At 30.1% G+C, this 23,168-nt stretch overlaps 2 protein-coding genes, 1 long non-coding RNA gene and 1 pseudogene across 3 annotated transcripts; 1 reads left to right on the top strand and 3 right to left on the bottom strand.

The window, feature by feature from the left end:
- Positions 1 to 740: 740 nt before the first annotated feature.
- On the bottom strand, positions 741 to 1,435 carry LOC106756967 (indole-3-acetic acid-induced protein ARG2-like). The gene is made up of 2 exons (XM_014639558.1): positions 1,308 to 1,435; positions 741 to 957 (listed from the first exon to the last, which is right to left on the bottom strand). Exons 1-2 carry the CDS (start codon positions 1,433 to 1,435, stop codon positions 741 to 743), a joined length of 345 nt encoding a protein of 114 aa, XP_014495044.1.
- Positions 1,436 to 6,534: 5,099 nt separating this feature from the next.
- On the top strand, positions 6,535 to 15,137 carry LOC106757705 (uncharacterized protein C57A7.06). Its single transcript, XM_014640460.2, has 12 exons — positions 6,535 to 6,823; positions 9,836 to 10,132; positions 10,455 to 10,611; positions 10,993 to 11,483; positions 11,731 to 11,952; positions 12,100 to 12,426; positions 12,676 to 13,020; positions 13,105 to 13,185; positions 13,337 to 13,411; positions 13,492 to 13,875; positions 14,295 to 14,426; positions 14,642 to 15,137. Exons 2-12 carry the CDS (start codon positions 9,857 to 9,859, stop codon positions 14,792 to 14,794), a joined length of 2,643 nt encoding a protein of 880 aa, XP_014495946.1. The 5' UTR covers positions 6,535 to 6,823; positions 9,836 to 9,856; the 3' UTR covers positions 14,795 to 15,137.
- On the bottom strand, positions 7,089 to 9,093 carry LOC106756966 (annotated as a pseudogene).
- Positions 15,138 to 17,327: 2,190 nt separating the features above from the next.
- LOC111241382 lies at positions 17,328 to 18,351 on the bottom strand. Its single transcript, XR_002667332.1, has 3 exons — positions 17,977 to 18,351; positions 17,687 to 17,837; positions 17,328 to 17,556 (listed from the first exon to the last, which is right to left on the bottom strand). It is a non-coding gene; the product is annotated as an uncharacterized LOC111241382 (long non-coding RNA).
- Between the last annotated feature and the right edge of the window lie 4,817 nt (positions 18,352 to 23,168).

Raw genomic sequence — 23,168 nt, 5'->3', positions numbered from 1 at the left:
TAACATTATTTAAATAATATATATTAGTATTGTGATGACGTATGATTATATAAATTTATTAAAATTTACAAAAGAAATGTTATATATTTATCCATATTGACATGAATATTAGAAATTAAAATATATTTTTTCAAGAAATAAAACAGAAACCCAACTATTTAATATAGACTAAAAAAAATTATTAAAAAATTTATATAAAAAATATAAAACTAAAATCAAAACTTGTTAATTTTACATATAAATTAAAATCACGTTTAAATCTAAAAATCACGCAACAAAGTAATGTGAATTTATAAGTAAGGATGTTGTTTTTGATAAGTTCATATAAGGAAAAAAAATTCGACTGTCATTTTTCAGAATTGAGAAAGGATTTAACTAAATAAAAGTCTCCTCATTTATAGGCATATAATTATGTTTATAGTAACAGATTAAGTAGATAAAACGGTAACGTAATTTACTCTTGAAGTTATCTATTTTGATATCACATAAAGAAATAAAATCTAATAAAAAAAATAGCAATCTATCTTAATTAACGAGAAAATGTAACTAAAATCTTTTATCCTTGATTGAAACAGAAAGCAGTTTGAAAAATATAAAATGAGATCAGATTATAAAATATTCCAATTCTAAATAAACTCCTATTATTGGTGATTATGAGGATTTCTAAAACTAAAATTAACAAAAACACTTGATCGAACTGAAGAAAAAGAAAACATAAAAAAAAACAAAAAAAAAAAGGATTACGAAGAAGATGGTTTGTTGGACTTTTTTGGTAGAAGCTTAGCACGCAATTCAGCAGCGTCAATGTCATTGATGTTAAGGGGTTTGTAGAAGCCAGTGAGAGGATCTGGAATCCACCAGTTGTTCTCATTCGACACTTTCTCTTCCTCTGACTTTGGTTGCATTTTGCTGTTACTCATCGAACCTCCAACTTCTGATACTGCAGCGTAACCACGTCTGTTTCGTACCACCAAAAATCATATTATTATTATTATACGTTGTTCCACAAAAATTGTAATTTTCCTGAAACTATTAAAAAATAGATTTTAAGACTAACTTGTTTTCAAATCGACTTATAATTTGATCTTATCTTTAGTGGATATATAACTTTCAACACATTTTTTCACGAAAAATTAGATAATTTGATAATAGTTCGATATCAGATAAAAAAATAACTTTAACAAACCGGTTTATAAAATGAAGTTTGTACCTCACTTATATATTATAATTTGATCTTAGATGAAACTTTCAATAAAAACCTGATAAAAAAAAACAAATGATGAGGATATAAAATACAAATAGAGTACCTGATGGTGAAACAGTTTGAATTTTCTGCCATAGAAAAAGAAGAGAAAAGTTTAATAATGGTGAAAGATGAAGCCATTGATCGTGTTGAAAAATTCTTCAACGTGAACTTAAATCTCCCACAGTCCATATTATCGCAAGTTCGCAACACGAAACAAAATTCTTTGTAAACTCTGTCTCTAATTTCTATGGCGAAGTGAAGAGAGGAGTCGTTATTATATAGGGCACAAAATTGGAGCATTTATCTTTCATAACAACCAAATTCAATATATTATCTGATAATCTTTTTATTAATGGATTCTGTTGATTTGTAAAAATCTTATATCTAAATATATATTTTCATCTATCTTTATTTATTTTTGGAGAGATCCAATCAAGTTCATATCTGTTGACAAATTTTATTAAAATTAATACTTTAAATTAAAAAAAATGTATTTTAATTAAATTTTTTTTGAAGAAAGTCTTAACTACGAAAAAACTAGTATCACAGTCTATTAAACATTAATGGTATATGTAAGACCCGAGTAAAATAAAAATGTATTTTAATTTTATTTTTATAATTTCTAATATTAAATATTTAATTATGGTATTTTGTTGGTGATAATATTGTTTAGGAGTAGTATATGAAGTAATTAATAATTGTTTTTATCTTAATTTTTGGGATGGGAGTAAGTAAAGTTGAAATGTAATTAATCGTGCTATAGTTTCAGTTTGATAACACTGTCCTAATAGTTTGTGAATGTGTTTGAAATCCTATGAACCTGTGTCAAAATCTTGCTACCATTGCTTTGGGTGCTTAATGTCACATGCTCATTGGTTTCTTAAGCATTAATGGAGGGAAGAGAGTGTGAGACCGTGGTTGTAGCATTTAGGATGAAAGATTTAATTCTTTCTTTTCTTTTATTTTGACCCTTTGACCTTAGGAGAGAGAAATTGGAGAACATTTATTTCTGGGTTATATTTTATTTCGTTCTTTTTGGCATGCAGAGGTATTTACGTGAGGGAGAAAGAAACTCTTTAATTATTCTTGGCATGGGTCATATTTGTTAGGCTGAGAGAGAAAAAGTTATATAAGGATTTTGGCTTTCATTATATAGCACACAGGGACGCAAATAAGTTTAAATTTGATATGCTTCTAGAGAAGGTCTTGTTCTTCTCATTCTCTAGGCAAATTAAGGGTATTTTAAATATTTTTCAAAACATAATTTTTAATCTTAAAGGATAGGGTTAATGTAGTAGGAATGGAAAAATGTCAAGAGAAGAGATTTTGGTCAGCTAGTGGGAGTTATGTACAACGAGTCTTGGGGAGAGAATATCGGATAGTTGGAATGGTTTGGGTATTAGAAAAGTATAAAATAAAATAAAATAAAAAGAGGGCAACATCAAGAAAGGGGGGGATATTTTTGGGAGGTTAAGTGAAAGGAGATGAACCCTCAAAACCGGAGTTAGAGGGAAACCGTGAGAGAAACCGTGGGAGAAAAAGAAGAAAAAAACTCTAACCCTATATCCAACAGTAGAAATAGTAAGAGTTGTGAGAGAGTGGAAGACAAAATCTTCTCTAGTGAATGTCCGTGAGTGAAGCAAGTGAGAATGAAGGGTTTGGAGACCAACCATTGAAAAGGAAAGCATTTGGGTGGCTAGGAATCCAAGGTTGATGCTTAACCGCTGAGAAGTGAGGTAAGGGGAGGGACCAAATTTCTCATGTTGTGTATCTGTGTTTTGCATAGTATCATTGGTTTTAAAGGGTATTTTGTGCCGTAAGAGGGGTTGACATTACTTTGTTGTTGTGTTTATTCATGATTCTATAAATTATGAGAATGTGTACATGTGTGTGTAAGGAGATGATGTTGCTTATTTTATTTGGTGTGCTTAGCGTGGGATACCCATGAAATGAATGTATCTGATCATGGTTGTTGTTTTAGCAAGTATAATCGTGGTTTTGATCTTCCATAATATGGTTGTGTACCTTGGTGGCTAGTTGGGTCTGATTTCGTCTTGCTTCCACCACTGTTATCTCAATGACTATCACTGCTATAAGTTGGACTACACAATGGGATGGTGCGAAAGTCTGTTGAATTAGATTAGAATTGGACTAGAAAGGATGTTATTGTTTAATTGGTTGTAGTAGGAGATAGGACTTGCGTTTGGTGTTATAAGTTTTTTTTTTTGTATGTTGTAGTTCTATTGGGTTTGTGTTTTTAAGCAAATAATGAATGCATGAAAAAGGGGCTAATATATTAGGTAACGTAGAAGAGGCTTATATCTCTAAGTTTTTATTCATGAATTAATATACCTCATTGTACGTGTTATGTACTTTTGCTTTTAACAGGTTTGTGTAATTTATTTAGCCATTCTTCATGCAAAGGCAAAGTTCTGTAGTTCATTATAATAATGTTATCACATAATATTCTGGTATTATGATATAGTAAATCATCGTAATGATTGCTTGTTTTTGTTATGAAATAATAAATTATCAAATAATATATGAGAGAGGTTCATGTATTAAATGCAGTGATTAACTTTGCTTTTAGGTTACATAATTTGTTTTCCTGTTACATGTCTAAATAGTTATGTGAATAGTAGAACTGGAAGTCCTTATCGTGATATTTTATGTTATGGGTACTAAATGGTGTAGGTCCCAGCTAAGAAAAGAAAAGTGAAAAAGAAATGGAAATTTAGGATTTGTTTAAATACCAGAAAAACGGTATCAAGATTATTTAGCTAACTTAAATTTTTATTTAATACTATTGTATGATATTTTCATAAATAGTAGAATTATTAAGGTTGTCAGGTGATTGAACTTTCATTGTACGAAATTAAATTATATAAAAATGCAATAAAGATAGTTTGCTGTTTGGTTAATAAAATATATAAACGTTATGATATGACTCAAAAGGATTATTATGTATATAAAATAAATAGTAAAAGTTGGATGTTTCTTTTTATGTATTGTACTGATTTTTTTTTTTTAAAAAGTTGTAGTAATTTTATATGTCTATATGATTTATTTGAAGTCTTATTATTTATATAAGATGTTGTAGTGTTGTATACAGTATAGTATTATCTTGTGTTTGATGATTAATGTATAGTAATGAGAATATGAATGGAGTGGTTGTGTTATTAATTAGGAGTGGATATATGTTGCCATGATTAGTTTTAGTTTATGTTTCATGCTGTTTTACTATGTTATATGATATGGTGTTATTTCTGGTTGCTCACCTTTGCAAGTTTGTGGTTGTGGCTTCCACCTACGATGATCGTACTTGTACGGGAGTAGATAGTTTGCAGATAAGATGGGATCTGAGTAGCTGACGAGAGTTGGGACATTATGTTCGGGGTTTTATTATCTATTTTATAGTATTTAAAAGTATTTCGATTTGGTACTTTTATGTACAAATGATCTCATGAGACTTCTAGACAATATTTATGGTTAAGTTTTGCTTTCGCAATTTTAATCAAATAAAGTTTATTATCTTTCGAAAATGTTTCTGGAAATAATGTGTTTTGGAAAATAAAAATTTACACCATGACATCTCAAAAATTCGGGATGTTACAGTATAGATTTCGAAAAATAAAGGATTCATAAAATGAAAAAATATTTTATTTGTTATTTGTGAACGTATAAAAGATCTAGGAAATTTTCAAAAAGATATTTGAATTGGAGAATCAATTCTAACTCTAATTTTATAAATTTGATTTTAAATTTTTTATGTTATGATAACAAAATATATTATAAAATTTGGGATATGTTTCCTTTTATATAATAGCAATGTTTTAAACTCAATCTTAGCTACTATACTTTCTCAGAGTGAACCTTTAGGAAATAATTAACACACTTATCCACAAAGATAATAATCGTTTTTTGTTAACGATATATATAAAAATATACATTTATATATATATATATATATATATATATATATATATATATATATATATATAAATAATTTTTTTTGTCAAAGTGATACTTTTAACACAAATATATATATATATATATATATATATATATATATATATATATTTGTGATTAAAAAACTTTATAATAACNCTTAGCTACTATACTTTCTCAGAGTGAACCTTTAGGAAATAATTAACACACTTATCCACAAAGATAATAATCGTTTTTTGTTAACGATATATATATATATATATATATATATATATATATATATATATATATATATATATATATATATATATATTGAATTAATTTTATTTGTCAAAGTGATACTTTTAACACAAATATATATATATATATATATATATATATATATATATATATATTTGTGATTAAAAAACTTTATAATAACCAAATTCACCAAATACATCCTAACAATCAATCACACAATTTGCATGTTCATCGCCATCATTAAACTAACATAAACAGCCATTATATTTCATTATCACATCACAAAACACAAATTTGGGCAACTAAAAAAAATCGGCAACCAATCAATCAAATATACATAACAATGTTCAAACCTCAAATCATACCAATAAAACAAAATGTAGACAATAATACTATTGTAGAATTTTTTAAATTATAAAAATAATTCTGGAATTTAAAAAAATAGAAATACAGGAAGAAATAACCGAAAGAAAGAAAAACACCGACAATTTTCAGGACATTTCTACGTGCAACCCTCAAATTTAAATTTTCCTATTGTATATTTATAATCTATTATCTATTATGATATAAAAAATAAGATACTATTATAATATAAAAACGGGACGAAATTGATATTTTTTTAAAAGAGGGACGAATTTGACACACTTCAACCAAATTGGGAACAAAAGAAGTAATTAAACCTTGTTGTTGATTTTAAAACAATCAATTAATTACTTTTTTTATAAGTGCCTATAAACATATTTTAATTATTATTAAAATAATTATAATGTTTAAAATTATAATAGTTTAAATTCATAACTATCTTTACGCTAGTATTAGACATTAAAGAAAATAATAATAAAGATATACTATTCATTGCCTAATTATCATGTACACAATTAATTTATTTTGTATTTCTTCACAATATCTGTGTGCTTTTTATAAGATCTAGAAAATTAGTATCTTCTTTACGTGAGTTAGTTATTAGAATATTTTTAAAATAAGATTTAGTTTAATATCATGTGATAGTAAGGTAAAAGTATTGTATATAAATATTATGTGAAAAGTATATACGAAAATGTCTAAAATATGTATGTACGAAAATGTTGGGCCTAGGAGCGGTGTGTTGTGTGGACCTGAGGTCCTGAATTTGAACGCTGGATACAGCAAAAAGGGTTTTGTGTTTTTGTTTTTATTTTTATTTTAAAAAGATCGGAGTTTTGTAGAGAAGCTCGCTTACTTTCGTCCTTTTTATTTATTGGTTGCGGGTTTTGGGTGATTTCTGAGAGTGTGAAAGTAGAGGTTGGTGAAGAGAGGGTCAAGGCAGAATCGTGAGCACGGAGGCGCGAAAGATTTTGATTCAAGTGGTTTTTCGATTCAAGGGTTTTACTGATAGAAGTTTCGAACCAGGTATGGGAGCTATTATGTTCATGTTTGGGTTCATTGAAATTGTTTGAGAAAGTGGCGTGTTTGTTTGAGTTTTTTATTTCGTTATTTTGGATTGTATGTTCTGGAAATTTTATGACTTGAATTGGATTGTTAAAAAGGGGGTTTTACAGTGTATGTTCCGAGAACTGTCGGAGTTAAGGTATTTGGGTAATTGAGTGTATTATGATGACATGGGTTCTGGAAAATTGTATGAAAGTTGTCACGTTTTTTTTTTTTTTTTGTATGGACTAGGTGCGTGGATAGTAATGTATGAAGTTGGGAGATGATATATTAAAAGAATAAATGAGTATATGGTGATTGGTTGTTTGGGTTTTACCTGTTCTGCTTCAGTCAAGTGTAATATAGATTTAGGTGTGTTAGAAGGTGGGTTTTAAAGCCTAACTGCAAAGCCTGATGAACAGTCATTTCATCAAGATTAATATGTGTATACGCTCTGTTCTTCGCCAAAGCTGTTATGTCACTCCGACAATATATATCCAGTAACGAGTCATTAATCAACTATAGGTATTGAGCTTACTTGGGCTTGAACTAATAAATTTAGGGCTGAAGCAAGAGAAGCGGTTGGTCTCAACATTGCTAGAGGCCGCCGATTTGATTCCCCAATTTTGGGTACCCACGTGCCCACAGGGATTGCACAGATTGGAAATTGAAGTGCAGGCAAGGAACTAGAGCAGTGCCTAAAATACCTACAAATGCATTTAAGGATTCCTGAAAGCGAAGCAAGGTGTAGTAACTGTGGAAATGAAGCATGTTCAGAAGAACAATGGATAACAGGAACAGTTGAAACCTCCTTTTGGAGGATTTTCACGGCAATATCTTTCAGATTGTCATATGGCCCTGAATGGATAAAACGTCTGGAAAACACAGCTCCATGTCCATTGTTCTGCCTATTTAGATAAGACTTTCCTTCTTTCCAAGCTGATATGGAATGTGTTTCAAGCTCCTCCTCTGTCAGATTAGACCCGTGATACCCTAGCTCTCTTAAAATTAAAATAAAATCCAAAGCACTGAGAACACCAACAAACTGCCCCTTGCAGAAGTCCCAAAGAGGAGCCATGAAAATTCCCTGCTCATGCAGTATATGAAATGCCTGTTTCACTGGTAGATCAACGTCCAAAGCAACAACCTTGCCTGACTCGGGAAGTAATTCATAAGCAGTGTGGGAAGAAAGAAATGCAGAAATACGCTGACGGGAGATTTGTACATCAGCTTCGGATATTCTAGGCAGCACCTCACTACCATCAGTCAACCGGACTCTCACCACTCGGCGAAAAGCCTCATTATCCACATCCATGCTATTTCCAGGTGCAACATCTGAATTCAAAACAGGTATGTAGTTGGGATCAGTAGCCAAGAAGACAGTGTTGACCATACCATATTCTCCTGGTACGTAAGGTTGATGTTCATCATGCCGCCATTCTCCATCAACAAAAAACTTGTACTGATGGTAACCGGGTGGCAAATTATAAATAACTTGAAACACGGTTGGACAACCTTCCACTGGCGACATCGGTAGAAGCTCAGACCACCGTGTGAAAGAACCGCAGAGAAACACACTCCTTCCTCCATATGGCCATACAAAACGCATGGGAATTAGAACTGTCCCTGCCACACCACTTGCATCCCTTCCAGGATCCATGCACGGACTGAATATTCGACCTCGAATTGAATGCTACTTGGAGAATACCCACTTCATTGCAGCTTCTCCAGCTCTCACGTTGCAAATTCGAGTGAATGCCGAACCAATTCAATGTACTAGGATGCCCAATATAGAAATAACAAAAAAATCCACCCCAAATCAAAAAAACAGCGGGAGAACAAAAGAAGCTCAGATTTTGATGCTTGATTCGACGAGAAGATCAAAAGGGGAAAGTGCCCATTTCTCTCAAATTCAACCTGGGAGAGCCGCGAATTAGGGAAAAAAAAACTGAGAAAACCAAAGCAGAGAGAATCTCAGAGGGAAACACAGAAAAAATTCGAAACCCTATTGAAACATTAGAAGATACCAGTTGAGAAAACTGAGATTTATCCTCGAAGGGGAAAACAAAAAATAACAAAAAAATAAAATAGAAATTTAACTTATAAGTCCGGTTTGTAAGGTGAGGTCTGCATCCCACTTATAATATGCACTTATATATTATATATTGGCCTTATCTTTAGTCAATGTGGGACTTCTAACACACTCCTCTCACGTCGAGATATATACATCTCGAGCGTGAGACTAGATATTAATGGGTGGTCCGATAACGGTCCAATAGCGGGTGGAACAATATGCCCAACAAATATCGTTAGGATAGGCTCTAACCATAGCTCTGATACCATGTTAGAAGTCGGTTTTGTGGGGTTGAGTTAGGCCTAAAACCCACTTCTAACAAGGTGAGTTAAAATGAGGCTAAAGTAGAAAAGCTTGTTAGTATGATTATTGGGTTTGAAAGGAATAATTTAGAAGCTGCTATGCATGATTGGTGTGAGAGAACTGTTCAGATGTGTCTTGGATGTTAATCTTTGATGACTTGAACTCCTTAGTTGATCTTGCTTGAATTCTTCTTCAAGAATTGTAGTACCATGAAAGCCATGTTTCCCTTCATTCTCTAAAGAGTTTCTAACGCATAGCATGTGCTTAAATTTTCTGTTTGGAACCAAATCTGATTACTATGCTTGTATGAAACGTGAAAATGAATGTTTATGAGATATTAATGAATTGATAGAAGAAAGAGAGTTAAAATAAAAGAAGTTTATAATGATTTTTTAGAAATTTCTGGGAATGATGTTTTAAATTGAGATATGGACAATTATGTTTGAAGTTATAGTAAATTAAGTTTCTTTGGAATTCTCAACTTTATCTCGACAATTTCTTTAGTACTTGATGAGCTTGATTTAAATTTGTAATAAGTCTTCTTGTAATAAAATTTTCAATTTATTTTTGACTCAAAGACGAAATTTTAAATTTTGCCTCATTTTTGTGACTTCTAGAATTGGAACGTTACAGCAACCATGAAGCTTAAAGAGATAGAGAGAGGTAACCGGAAAAATCAGAAGTCAAAGAAGAAGAAGCAAAACCTACAACGGCAGAAGAGAGGCCCTCGTTTGCCTTCTTCTTTGCAAAAGCAGATTGACCGTTTAAACCCTACAACTACCTTAGACAGTGCCAATTCCGATGACGACAACGACCTTTACGAATACGAGGAAGAGAGGGCCGAGGAAGAGTCTAGGAAAAATAAGCGTTACGACCCTGTTTCCGTGAACGATGACCTCTCTGAAGAAATTGAGGTTTCTCTTTTCTTGATCTTTTTCAACAGTAATGTCATATAAACTCTTCATGTTGTTCGTGTGCAGTCTGTATACAGTCTGTATACAGTCTGGCAGATATTCAACTTACTAGTATTGTAAAGATGAAAAAAACACAGCATTTCATGTGTAACCTGTGATGATCTTTATAATGCCTTATGAAATCTCACATCTCTGATTTATATTCAAATACATTTGGAATATTACATTTGGGTTGGATAGGTTAATTAATTTTTAAATTTAAATTTAACTTGTCCTGTTTGTACCATATAATTTTCATTCATGTCTTCACTGGTATTTTTAGGATGAGAATGTGCAATCTGATGATGAAAGTGGGGACAGTGATTACATTGGGACTAAGAGGGATGAAAATGTTCAAAGTGATGATTCTGGAGAAGATGATGGGAGGCATGCAAGGATGCTACAAGCAATTACTGGTATGCCTGGTGAGGCTTTTGAAGGTGAGATTAGATCCTTTTTTCTCTTGTACTTTACGTAAAGGATTAGATTTATTTCTATATTAGGTTCACATAATTATATTTGACTAACTTTTTTATAGATGATTTTGAATGTATCAATTTAAATAATTTGTAAAGATGTTCAATATATGTATATATGTATGTATGGATGTATATCTGTGTTTCTGTGTCCTGCATTTTGGAGATTATAAGTGTTGCCGTGTCCATGTAGTGTCTGTGCAACATATACTCTAATTTTTGGCAGTATGTAGGAGGAATACTGGACCAGTTTGTTTACATTAATGTTACATAGAGAGAATCCTGCTGTTTTTTCTATCTTTCTGTTGTAACGATATGTTTTACACCTTAATAATCAAAATGCAGAGAATACGAAGAAAAAGAAGACGATGAATGACTTTGTTATCCCTAAGCTATATCCAGGGTCTGAATATAATCCTAGTAGTGATGTTGGGGAAGTTAATGCACGCATTAGCATAGAGGACCTACTGAATCCTCTTAGTGAAAAGCCGACTTATGGAAAACTTCGGAAGAGACAGCTTCAAATTATGAAGCACGGTAGAATTGTTCATGCGCCACTTTCAAAGGCGGTTCAAGCAAAGGTAGAGAGGACAGCAGCCTATGAAATATCAAAGAAAGATGTCAGCAAGTGGCAGCATATTATTCAGAGAAATAGAGAGGCTCCAACTGTTTTCTTTGATGAAGATGTGAATCTAGGATTTTCAACTGTAGGAGCAATAGCTTCTGAATTTGAACCCAGAACGGAATTTGAGAAGAAAATAGCTGCACTAGTTTATGACAATGAAGTAACGGATGCCCATAAAAATGATGGTTCTAAGCTTCTTGAAATGAACAAGGTATGAATTCTATTAACATAGTTAATAATTGAGTGATGTTATCCCAATTTTAGTTTTAACTTCTAAGTCCCATACAATGTTTCCATGTGTGCCTGTTGGAGTAAAAGAATAAAATGAGCATTCGATTACAGCTTTGAAAGTCTGTTTACTAATAGTCTTCTTAACCCATGTTTTTAATGCATATGTAAATAAATTACTGATGTGCTGCGCCTTATCAATTGTTTTATGTGGTTTATTATGTCTATAGGTGTCTATTGAAGATGAGAAGGATAGGCAAAATCGGATTGCTAAAATGCGGAGCCTTCTTTTTCGTCATGAAATGAAGGCAAAGCATATTAAAAAGATCAAGTCCAGAACATTTCATCGTTTGTTGAAGAAAGATAGGTTAAAAGCAGAAGCTTCTCAGATACAAATGGACCCCCAAGCTGCTAAAGAACATGCCATGAAACGAGAGCGTGAAAGGGCCGAGGTATATCATCATTGCTGAAGAAATAATAGCTCAAGATATATTTCTTAACAAATGTAGTCTACCAAGATATAGTGTATCTTAAATAATTAAAACATGAAAAATGTTTCTATCAATCCCTTTCTAACTGAAAATTTCAACTTGGTACAGGAACGCATGACTCTAAAACACAAAAACCAGAATCGGTGGGCTAAGCGTATTATACAACGTGGCTTAAATAGCCAAGATGAAGGAACACGTGCGGCTATAGCTGAACAACATCAAAGACATGCTGAATTGACTAGAAAAATGCACTCTATGAAGGATAGCAGCAGTAGCAGTGAAGATACCAGTGATGAGGATGAAGATGAAAACTCTGCTGGTTCTGATCAGGAGAGGGCTTACAAGCTTTTGGGAAAAGCTAGAGATAAAACCATGAAAGTGTTGGAGGAAGAGGATGAAGTTCCCAAATCAGGATTGCTTTCTTTGCCTTTTATGGTAACCACCCATTCCGGCCCTCTTCCCTTTCCTTCTGTCTTAAAGAAATTTCTGTGTAAATGTTATTCTTGTTCTTAATACTGTGAATAAATACTCAATTATTTTAACGTGAATTATCTTGTTGAATGAATTGTATTATCTTTGCTTTATGTTAATTTTATTTCTATATATTCTCTTTAGTATTCAATATAGAGATTGAAAATCGTAGTTTTTCTTATTGATTTGTGGTCTTCCTTTGATCTGATGTAGAGGCGTGGATTGGAGAAAAGAAGAGAGGAAGCTGTCGAAGAAGCTAACCTTGCTTTCCAAGAATATGAAGATTCCTTGAAGAAACTAGAGAATTCTGATGGCTTAGGAGATCCAAAAGCTGCTTCTACCAGTGGCCGAAGAGTATTTGGACCAGCCAAAGCTCAAATATCTGATACCAGTGTTAAGGTAAAATCATATAATAGCTATGGTGGCAGTGATAGTGAGGATGACTTGGGAATCGGCAAAAGTGACAACATGGAGAATATGGGAAGTCACCTTTTGCATAACAAGGATTCGGTTGTAATTCAAGAAGACACTGATACTCACAAGGAATCTTTGTTGAAGGTGATGGAAATTTTATTTTGTCTTTTTTCTTATTTTGATGTCTTTCCCTATGGATGATACATTTAATGCATTTTTTGTTAACAGACCATTGATGATATTATTGAAAATCCTGGGCCAAAAACTACATGCGAAGTTTCCATATTTGTGTCAGATCAGTGGAAAAAGGTTCGAGTGCTTTTAATATATATATATATATATATATATATATATTTTTTTTTTTTTTTTTCTTTTTTTAATCGGTTTCTTTTGTTAAAGAAATATATTTTCCATTTATGAAGTGGTTGTTCTGTTGTACTTACGTATTTGTGATAAGCAGGCAAAGAACAAAAATGAAAACACAACTATTAAGAAGTCTCCAAACCTTACAGGGCCAGTTAGTCAAAATAAAAAAGTATAAGCTCTTTCTATTTTGTTACAAGTATAAAGCATGTCACTGGTTTAGCCTTATGTTTGATCCTTTTAATATCTTAGGATGCTGAAAAGGAAATTGGAGAGGATAGTGATACCGATAGTGAGGGACAGATGGTGGATGGAATTCTGTCTTCTGTTTCTAAAGTGCCTTATGAACTTCCTTCTCAAGAGGAGCTCATTCGGCAAGCGTTTGCAGGGGATGATGTAGAAGGGGATTTTGAAAAGAACAAGCAGGAGATCCTCGAGGAAGAAAATCCTGAGCCAGAAAAGCCTCTGTTACTTCCTGGCTGGGGCCAGTGGACACATATACAGGAAAAGAAAGGTTTACCATCTTGGATGCTGAAAAAACATGAAGATGCCCAGAAAAAAAGGGCAGAGGCACTCAAAAAGAGGAAGGATGCTCAGCTTAAAAACGTGATTATATCTGAAAAGATAGATAAGAAGGTTAGTGTCATCATATACAAGGTTTTGAACCTTCCGTATTCTTTTCAATGCATGCAACAATTCATATTCATATTAGAAATTTGTGGAGTTATTTGGATTGTCATATAATATTTCCTCATTTTTACTTGTATGAACAGTAATGTTATTAATACTTATTATCGTTATTATTATTTGTATTAAAATTTTCACTCCTACCTCATTATTCAAGACTACTGTCTTCATTATTTGGTATTATATTGCTTAAAATTTTCATTTAGTATGTATTCATGGTCGAGTTCTAGTTTTGTAACTTTGTTACTCGAACAATTTTGCCAACTGCCTCGTGCTCCAGTATATGTTGACCGGTTCTGTACCTATTATTATGTGGGTCAATTAGTTTGTCTTGGCTTTAATTCTGTATTTCCTTTTGGATATGGCAGGCTGAAAAACTGCATACTAAATCACTGCCGTTCCCGTTTACATCCAAAGAGGTGTTTGAACAGAGCATGCGTGTGCCAATCGGACCTGAATTTAATCCAGCAACTGCAATTGGTCCTCTTAACCAACCCGAAGTAAGTACTTCATTAATATTCTTGACTTTTTCCTGTGTCGAAGAGAATCACGCTGTAACTTTTGTTTAAAGTAATTGAAAATAGTATGTAGATGGTCTTGCTTACCCCTGGTGAAGGAAAGAACTTTGTTTATTGGGTGGTAATATTTAGGAAAAGTACTGTAAGATGAGTGTATCTTTTGTAGCCGTTTTGTAAGTATAGTGTTACATATGCAGGTGGTGAAGAAACCAGGTGTTATAATAAAGCCGGTGGAGTTTGAAGACGTGAATCCTCATGAAAAATCAGAACAACGAAGTGGTGATAAGCGAAAGTTTAAGAAAACTAGTGGCAAACCCGTGAAAAAGGCGAAAGTGGGAGGGAAAAAGTAATGGACAGTAGTTTTGGTTCTGATCCCTTTATTTAATATTCCCAGTTTTGTGTTTCTTTTGGAGAAAGGGGATAAACATTTTTGCAGGATAGAAGAAAAAGGTTAAGATAAAAAGAAATTGAAAAGCTGGAGAATTTAGTAGAGCTCCGGAAGCTAATGGCATGCAAAGGCTACAAAATAGAAGAATTAGAAGAGCTAGTGTTGTATTTTTGTGGGGGTTGTTTCCCCTTAAATATTATCATTGTCCTATGGTTGTGGAAAAGAATATGATATTTATCTTTGACACGTTTGTTTCTCAGGAAACCGTCAAATTTCATTATTGTAATCTTTTATCTTTTCTGTTACACCCTCCCTTCTAAGTTATGTCGCTTTTTTCTAGAGATCCACTCTAGCACGCTATTTATACATAATTCATTGTTATGTCTACAGTGTAATATAAAATTTATCTAATATAGAAGATATCTACTAACAGTGTATTGGAAAATGTATTATTAATTTTCATGATAAGGCACACCATTTATTATTATTTGAACGTATTCTACTTAAAGTGAATATATTTTAAGCACTTCAACAACGACCCTGTAATTAGTTTTTTGCAAGGCATGAAATAAAGGAAAGTATTATTAATTTTGCAATTATGAACGATAACAAAGACGATAATAATATATGTTTTAAAGCTTCTTTAAAATTTAATTTATATTTTTAATAATGTATAACTCTTTTCAAGAAATGTTAAATAGAAAATACTCTATAAAAATTTCACTGTGTTCATTAAATGTGACAGTAAAGAGATATTTGTATACAGAAGTTGTACAATGTTATGCATATAAATGTCAACAATATTTATATTCAACTTAAATAAGATTATTTCCCTGTTGATAAAAAAAATATATTATTTGCCTAAAATATACCAGCTGTATCGTCTAGAAAGATAACTGTTTTTACTAATAAAAGTGTTAAACATCACTTTATTATTTGTCCTTGAAATTAAAAAAGATAAAAATAATTGGACTCCAACTATTTGAAACAATTGGTATCATTAATTACACAGAATGATGTTCCTAACCCATGAATTTGAATTACTGAGTCGTATTCAGGGAGTCATGTGGTGGCATGTGAGCTTTTAAGTTGAGTAAATTCCAGCTCCCCCATTGGTAGGACGAGTTTTCGTTGTTCACACCAAGTTATTATCTGTTGACTATTGCTTTGTTTCACCATTTTTCAACAACCATGGTTGGAAACCCTAAATGGATTGCTGGTTGGTGGTGGGTCGCTTTTATTGTCTTTCCACTTTTATTTTATTTGTAGATGTCAGCATTGTGCATTGACTCGCATTGTCTAGTGCATATTGAGTTATGTCACACTGAGATATCTGTCATACTCTATTGCCAAATTCAAGTTTGGCCTGGCACTAGGACTCCTTTATGGACTTCTAAGTTTAGTACCATTTGATCAAGCTTACTCATCTCCAAAATACAATCAGCTAATATGTTTTATTATTAATAGTTGCTCAGGGAAATGATATTACACTTTGTTCATAATCAATTGTGTCTAGAGGATAATGCCACGAAGCTCATGTCCTTGTAGCAATACAAGTATCCTTTGAGGCTAATTGGGGTGAGATGAAGCTTATATGCTTCTTTATAACATAATCATCAGAATATAACAACTGTTGTGCAGCAAACAATATACTGTTATACTGCCTTGATGCAAAATCTTTAACATAACTCTCTACAAGCCTTTCATAGTTGATCATTTCCATCCAAAATTCCTTGCTCATGAAGAGTTTATCCACCCATTGTCTTATATTAGATTGTGCAAAATAAATGACTTCTTTTTGCTTTCGTTTGCATGGTGAAGAAAATTATTTAATGAATTAATTAAACTATCTGTGCACTAATCTTGATTTCTGTGGCCAAACTATTAATCATTGGAAATCCCTGAGCAGGAATAAACCCACGTGATTAACCTCTCAAGCAAAGACTCCCTCTTACCCCAACACTAACTTTGCTTTTGATTTCGAAAGTTTACTAATTGCAAGAAAAATGATAGGATTCATTACCGGCAGGACCCATATGCTTATTCTACTACCACTATAGCCCTTAAATTGCATAGTCTGCTCCATGTCAGATTATTCCAGTGAAATGCAACCTTTGGGCAGCTTAGCTCCAGCATCTGAGCTTTAAAAAAAGACAATTAGATGTTTTAATCCCAGTGAATGCACAATACAAAATAAAAAGACAACTCTTGCATCCTTATCTACAGATTTTTTTGACGCAAAACCCTTTTAACAAAGCAACTGGTTTTGTTGAATCTATAATCAGAACGTTGTAGTCTGTATAGAACATTTTCTAATAGAATTCGGATTCTTTCCTAAGTTTTTCCCTTAATGAAATAGAAATAGACAAATATTTCATTGCACATATTGAAGTACTTTGTGTCTACCTTTCTCTTTCTATGTTGTAATCATTTGAAAATACTTACACGAGAGAATCCAAATCCTGATCCATTTAACTTGAATGTGAGCTTAACAGATTCTAGGCTGACACTATTGTCCCGATAATAAACTTTGCTCAATGATATTTAGATTTGACAATGATAATGCTCAAAAGATTATCATCCATTAAATAAAAAAATGTCACCTTTAAGCTTCTCAGCTGCAAATTTAAATAAAATTTCAGGAGATATGTCAAAATATTATGGTCGAAGAAGGCCACTGAAGTCTGTATGGGCGTGTATCCATGCCATCAGTAAAAAAACTAGCTGCATTTAAGGAAAATCCATATCAAATTATGCAATATCATCCAAAAAACTACCTAAGTACTTAATGAAAAAGCGTAATTTAAGAGGATATAGGATTATTCTCAGAAACAGATACACACTAAGCAAATACCTGCTTTATTCCATCATTAAGACTAACTGTATGGAGCCGTTTATCATCAATGAACTTGGCTGCAACACAGTAGGGATGACATCCTGGGTGACATCCTCGGGAGTATTATCAGGGACAAAACAACCAGCATATGGGTCTAGAAACAGAGGCTCTGCACTTGGAAAGAAGTGATACTATGAGACATGTCACGCGAGAAGACAAAATGAAGCATCTAAATAACTTATTGTTTGCTTCCAAAAATGTGATGTATGCAAATACATATATAGAGAGAGAAAAGTAATGGTACTTACACAACTTCCTAAATCAAACACTCCATCAATGCGTAATATTATTGTCTCCTTTTTCTCGACAGATTATCAACTATCATAACTATATTTCTCTTTTCCTTTTTCCTCTCTGGTGGCAATGAAATGCTAGCTTAGCACGATGAACCTACAGCTACCATTTGTTGGACCATTCTATATAAAGATAAATGTTTTTGCACTTCGAAGGAAGAAAACTCAAGCATACTCGTGCTTTATTATCATTCATTAAGACCCTTGAAATGCTCGATGAAATGTCTAAATGAAATAGAATTTCAGAGAGAATGTGATGGAATGAAAGGAGAGATGAGTTAATTTTCCTGGTAGAAGAGATTCGTGCTAACGAAGAGAAGCAGAAGCAATAGTAAAAATATGTTTTATTTATATTATTGAGTGTATTCACTTAACTTAGTTTTGGTTTAAACATTTTTTTTATCCCTAAGTTAAGTTGTCATCTTCAGTTTAGTTTTCGCTTTTAAAAATGTCAATCTTTAATATCTATGATATAAAAAATGTATCAAATCAGTCTTATTCGTTAACAAATCACAAGTTTTTCATTAAGTGATTTGTTGTTCATAGTACCTTCGTTCACAAATCACAAAATATTGGATATCTAGGTATGAAAACTTGTGATTTATTGTTCATTAAGTGCTGTCATGAAGACTGATTTGGTACATTTTTTATATCATAAAAACTAAAGGTTGATTAAAAATGGGAAATAAACTGAACATCAGAACTTAACTTAGAAAAAAAAAAAAGGGTTTAAACCTTATTTTTATAAATAAAAAACATGTAAAATAATTATGAGTTAAATTGAATTAAGTTAAGGAGTTAATGAGTTAATGTATTTGACACTTTGATGACCCAATAAAACTCAAACAAAAAGATTTTGTAGTTTTTATTTTTACAGGATACAAATGGAATATTGAATTAGTAACTGTTTCTTAATATAAGATGATTTACCATACTCATACAGAGTAATACAAATACTTAATGTAATTGTTTTGAATAATCTATATTATTATTCAGTTTTAAAAAAATCTCCTTGTTTATTAATGCAAAATACATATACTTTTAATATTCAATAGATAACAAGAAAGTCAAAAATAAAATTATATGAAAATCTTTCACTCTCTATCTCACCATTATAATCATCTTGCCATGTTATTATGCTAAACTAATACCACAGAACCAAGAACATCATAGATGAATAAATTTCCATAAAAGAACATGGAAAGTTATTCATTAATTAAAATTATCTTATATACAAATCAATTTATACAACTTTATTTGTGTAACTTTTTATTTTCTTAATCTGTATATTAATTAATTTATTTTTCTTAAAACATTTTATGATAGTGTGTATCTATATTTATATATTAAGGGAATTTTTCTTTCTTATGTCTATATTTTTTTTTTCAATTTTATGCTTTAAATAAAAGTTTTTTTCCAATTCGGTGTCTAGTTTAAGTTTTCACTTTCATTTTATTTAATAAATAATTTTTAAATTAAAATAATTATTTTGTTAATTTTAACTTTTAATTAACTTTTTATTCCAAAAATATCATACACTTCTCCACTATCCTTAACAATCTTTCTCTTACTCTCTATAGGTTAATGGAACATTTACATGACTCATTAATAGAACATTTACATTATTCAAATTTGAACTTGTGATATATTTTCTTAAATAAGTTTGATTCAATCTTATGTTCACTGTTGAATATTTTTTTTTCTTTTCAAATTACTTAATAAATGGTAAAATTTTGTTCTAAATTTCTAGAAAAATGCTTATATATATGTGTTTCTTTTACATATAATATCTATAATTTTTTACATTATATTATGTTTTAATTCACAGACATGTTTGACTTAAATAATTTGAATAAAATATTTAATTTAATAGATAAATAATATAATAATATTATTAAATATTTAAAACATAAGAAAAGTTATTTATTAAAGATTTAGAATTTATTTAGTTCTTTGGTCATTATAAAGTTAGTATATAATAATAATAATATACAATTATTTAGTATTAATATTATTATGTTTATTATTTTGTATTTGTATTTAACTTTTAATTTTATAAAATGGAAATGATGAAAGTACTAATATTGAAGTATCCTCTTAATTTTATATTTTGTAATATATCACAAATTCAAATCTGAATCATGTAAATGCTCAATTAATTTAGAGAGAGAAAAAGAAATATTACTAAGGATACTGGAGAGATGTAGGGTATTTTTAGAATATAAAAAAATAGTGGAGATGTGTAGAATATTTTTGAAATAAAATAAAATAGTAGAGAGGTGCAAGATCCACTTGGGGAGGTGGAGGGAGCAACACCCCAATAACATGTGTGTGTGTTTTTTTTTACATAAATCTATAGTGCATATTATTTGTCTAATATTATTTTTATTCAAATTATAACTTACATCAAATAAAAAATAGAAATACGTATATATTAGTTAAATAAATACATATAATTAAAATGAATAATGATATTAAGTTTTAATTTATTAAAAAATCATAATATAAAATTCAAATGTATAAAGTGGACTATGATTCTCTTAGTAGTGTTAGTTTGACTTTTGTGAAAAGTATTGAATGAAATGAAAACGATAATTCATAGACTTGCCTCCCATGCCTAAACTCTTTAAATGAGAAAATTTATATTATCTGAGTTCATTAAGTGATTCCAATTAATTTTAAGAGATTTTTTTTTCTAGAAATTATTTTATTTGATGTTAGTAACTATCTTTATATGCAAATTAAAGGCAACCACCCTATATACGTTTTGGTTTCTTGTATGGAAAATTTCAGTGAATGTGTGCTATACATATAGGGCTTGCAATATTTAATAATCATAATTATTTTTTTAGGTATTTAAAATTTTGCAAAAAAAATGTAATCGTTGTAATTTGTGTTGTAGATGGCTAAATATTTTTATATTTTTTTAAAATAATTTATATTAAATATAGAAAGGTGATTTCTTTTTGTTAAAAATAGTTTTAAAATGTTGAAAATATAACAAATACTTGTTTAATAAAAGGTCTCCTTTTAGAAACATTAAAAAAAAATTGGAAAATATTTTTTTAAAAAAAAAAAATGGTTTCTTTGAAAAATTAAAATTAATTTACATTTAAATGATTTTGTAAAAATCATCTTATATAAATTACCGTAGTTTGTATCTTTCTCTTTTTCTGTATAAGTTAATTTTAATTTATAATTTTTTTTTTAAATTTTGCCACAAATTATTTTCGAAAAACTTGTTGACATGATTAAATGTTCTGATATAGGCAAAGCCAATTTTATTGCTCCTTCCGGCCTTCTTTCTTTTGTTTAGTGTTTTTAATAATTAAAAAAAAAAAACTCTTTTTACAAAATTATTATCACACATCTTTTTCAAGTTTATTTATTTATTTTAATTTGAATCTCTTTCTATCTCAAATTCTACGAGATTCAATCTTTCCCCAACATATTTTAATAAATGTCTTTTTGCTATAAAAAATCTTTTATTTACCTTTTTCTTAATGTTTAAGCACAATATTGAATTGGACGATTGATAAAAATATTTTTATGGACTAATTTGGTTCGTGACTAAGGTTTGATTATTTTTATTTTTAAATGGACGGTGTTCCTTCAACCATTTATAGTGATTTCTTAAAGTATACAGGTAAGAAAAATTATGTTTGGTGAAGTAATTGTATATGTATTAATGTGTAGATATTGAGAAAATTTAAGTACCTATATTTATATGTTGACCAAGATTTTTTCGATATTGAATTTCAATCTCGCCTTAAATCGTTTTTAGAAACTTTCTAGATAATATTTTTAACCTTTTATTGGATTATAATGGTTTATATGAAAGTTGTGTAAGAAATAGTCACCGGAGCTTTTTTAGGTCTGAGGTGACATTTGCCCACTCACTTTTGTTTCATATATATATATATATATATATATATATATATATATATATATATATATATATATATATATATATATATATGTAAAATCATCTTGATCAACATGAAATAATAATGTATAAGAAAAAAAATTCAATTTAAATGACTGTGATTTAAGACAAAATTACATCTGTAGAAATATCTCAATGAAAGATAATAGTAATAGTATCGTAGCTCTAATTGAAAGCATAACGAGGATAAATATAATTGATAAGGAGATTAAAACATAAGATGGATTAGAAAAATGTAAATTGTTCAAGAAATGTAATGTCTATATGATATAGGTTTAATCAGGTAAAAGTTCATGAGATCATTATAAATAACATTTTGACGAGGTATATTATTTATTCATTTTAGTACTTATTATTATTTTATCTATATACTTGAGTTTCACAATGTATTTATAAGTATCATCTCTCTTTAGATCTTTAAAATATTTTTACTTAATACATCTTTGACTGTTTAGGTAATTAGAAGAAAAGCTCTCAAATCGAAAGAAAGATTTTAAAAAATAGTTATTTTATGACATTTTTAGAGTATATTTTAGTCATCTAAAAATAAACAAGTTGTTGATGAAGATTGAAAATGTTTTAGAGTTATCGTATATAAATTTATTTTTTTTAAACATTATAAAAAAATAAAAAGATAAAATTTGCATTCCCTTATATATTATCATCTTATCTCTAATTGATGTAAAATCTCTCTCACATGAAATATATACATTTTAAATGTGAAATTATATATAAATAATAATTCAATAATAACTTACAAATAGCATGGTTAGTTTAACTTTTAAATCTCGTTAGAATAACTTTTAAATAGTTTTAATATCGAAAGATTTTTAAGTCAATTTTAACTTTACAAAAGTATCTAAAGGTTTATAGTAACAATTTATATGCTTTAAAATTAATTAATTCCTACTCAAAATCAAATTTCTAATAACACTTTTGCTTAAACAAAGACTCTGTATCAAATAAATATAAAGTAAAAATGTTGATTATATATATAAAAGCTGATATGAAAAAACAAAAATTGTGTCTGTGGTTATTGATAGTCAAAGAAATGAAGCAGCTAACAACTATTAAGAAAATTAGCGTGTAAGGTTAGTAGGTGTTTGTTTGGTGATCTACAATTCCGGACGAGATTAATGCCATTCAAAAGTATGTTCTTTTAATTTTTATTTATTTATTTTACTTTGGATTTAATTATTGA

The sequence above is a fragment of the Vigna radiata genome, chromosome 3, assembly GCF_000741045.1.
Source record: "Vigna radiata var. radiata cultivar VC1973A chromosome 3, Vradiata_ver6, whole genome shotgun sequence".
Taxonomy (NCBI): Eukaryota; Viridiplantae; Streptophyta; class Magnoliopsida; order Fabales; family Fabaceae; genus Vigna; species Vigna radiata.
The sequence above is the reverse complement of the archived record's forward strand: the minus strand, read 5'-3'. Positions and strand labels throughout refer to the sequence as shown.

Excerpts from the sequence above, each read along its gene's own strand:
- LOC106756967 (XM_014639558.1), bottom strand. The coding sequence starts at position 1,435 with ATGGACTGTGGGAGATTTAAGTTCACGTTGAAGAATTTTTCAACACGA. Across the intron at positions 958-1,307 it reads TCAAACTGTTTCACCATCAG|ACGTGGTTACGCTGCAGTAT; the intron begins GTACTCTATTTG and ends GGTACGAAACAG.
- LOC106757705 (XM_014640460.2), top strand. The coding sequence starts at position 9,857 with ATGAAGCTTAAAGAGATAGAGAGAGGTAACCGGAAAAATCAGAAGTCA. Across the intron at positions 11,953-12,099 it reads GAGAGCGTGAAAGGGCCGAG|GAACGCATGACTCTAAAACA; the intron begins GTATATCATCAT and ends AACTTGGTACAG. Across the intron at positions 13,412-13,491 it reads CAGTTAGTCAAAATAAAAAA|GATGCTGAAAAGGAAATTGG; the intron begins GTATAAGCTCTT and ends TTAATATCTTAG.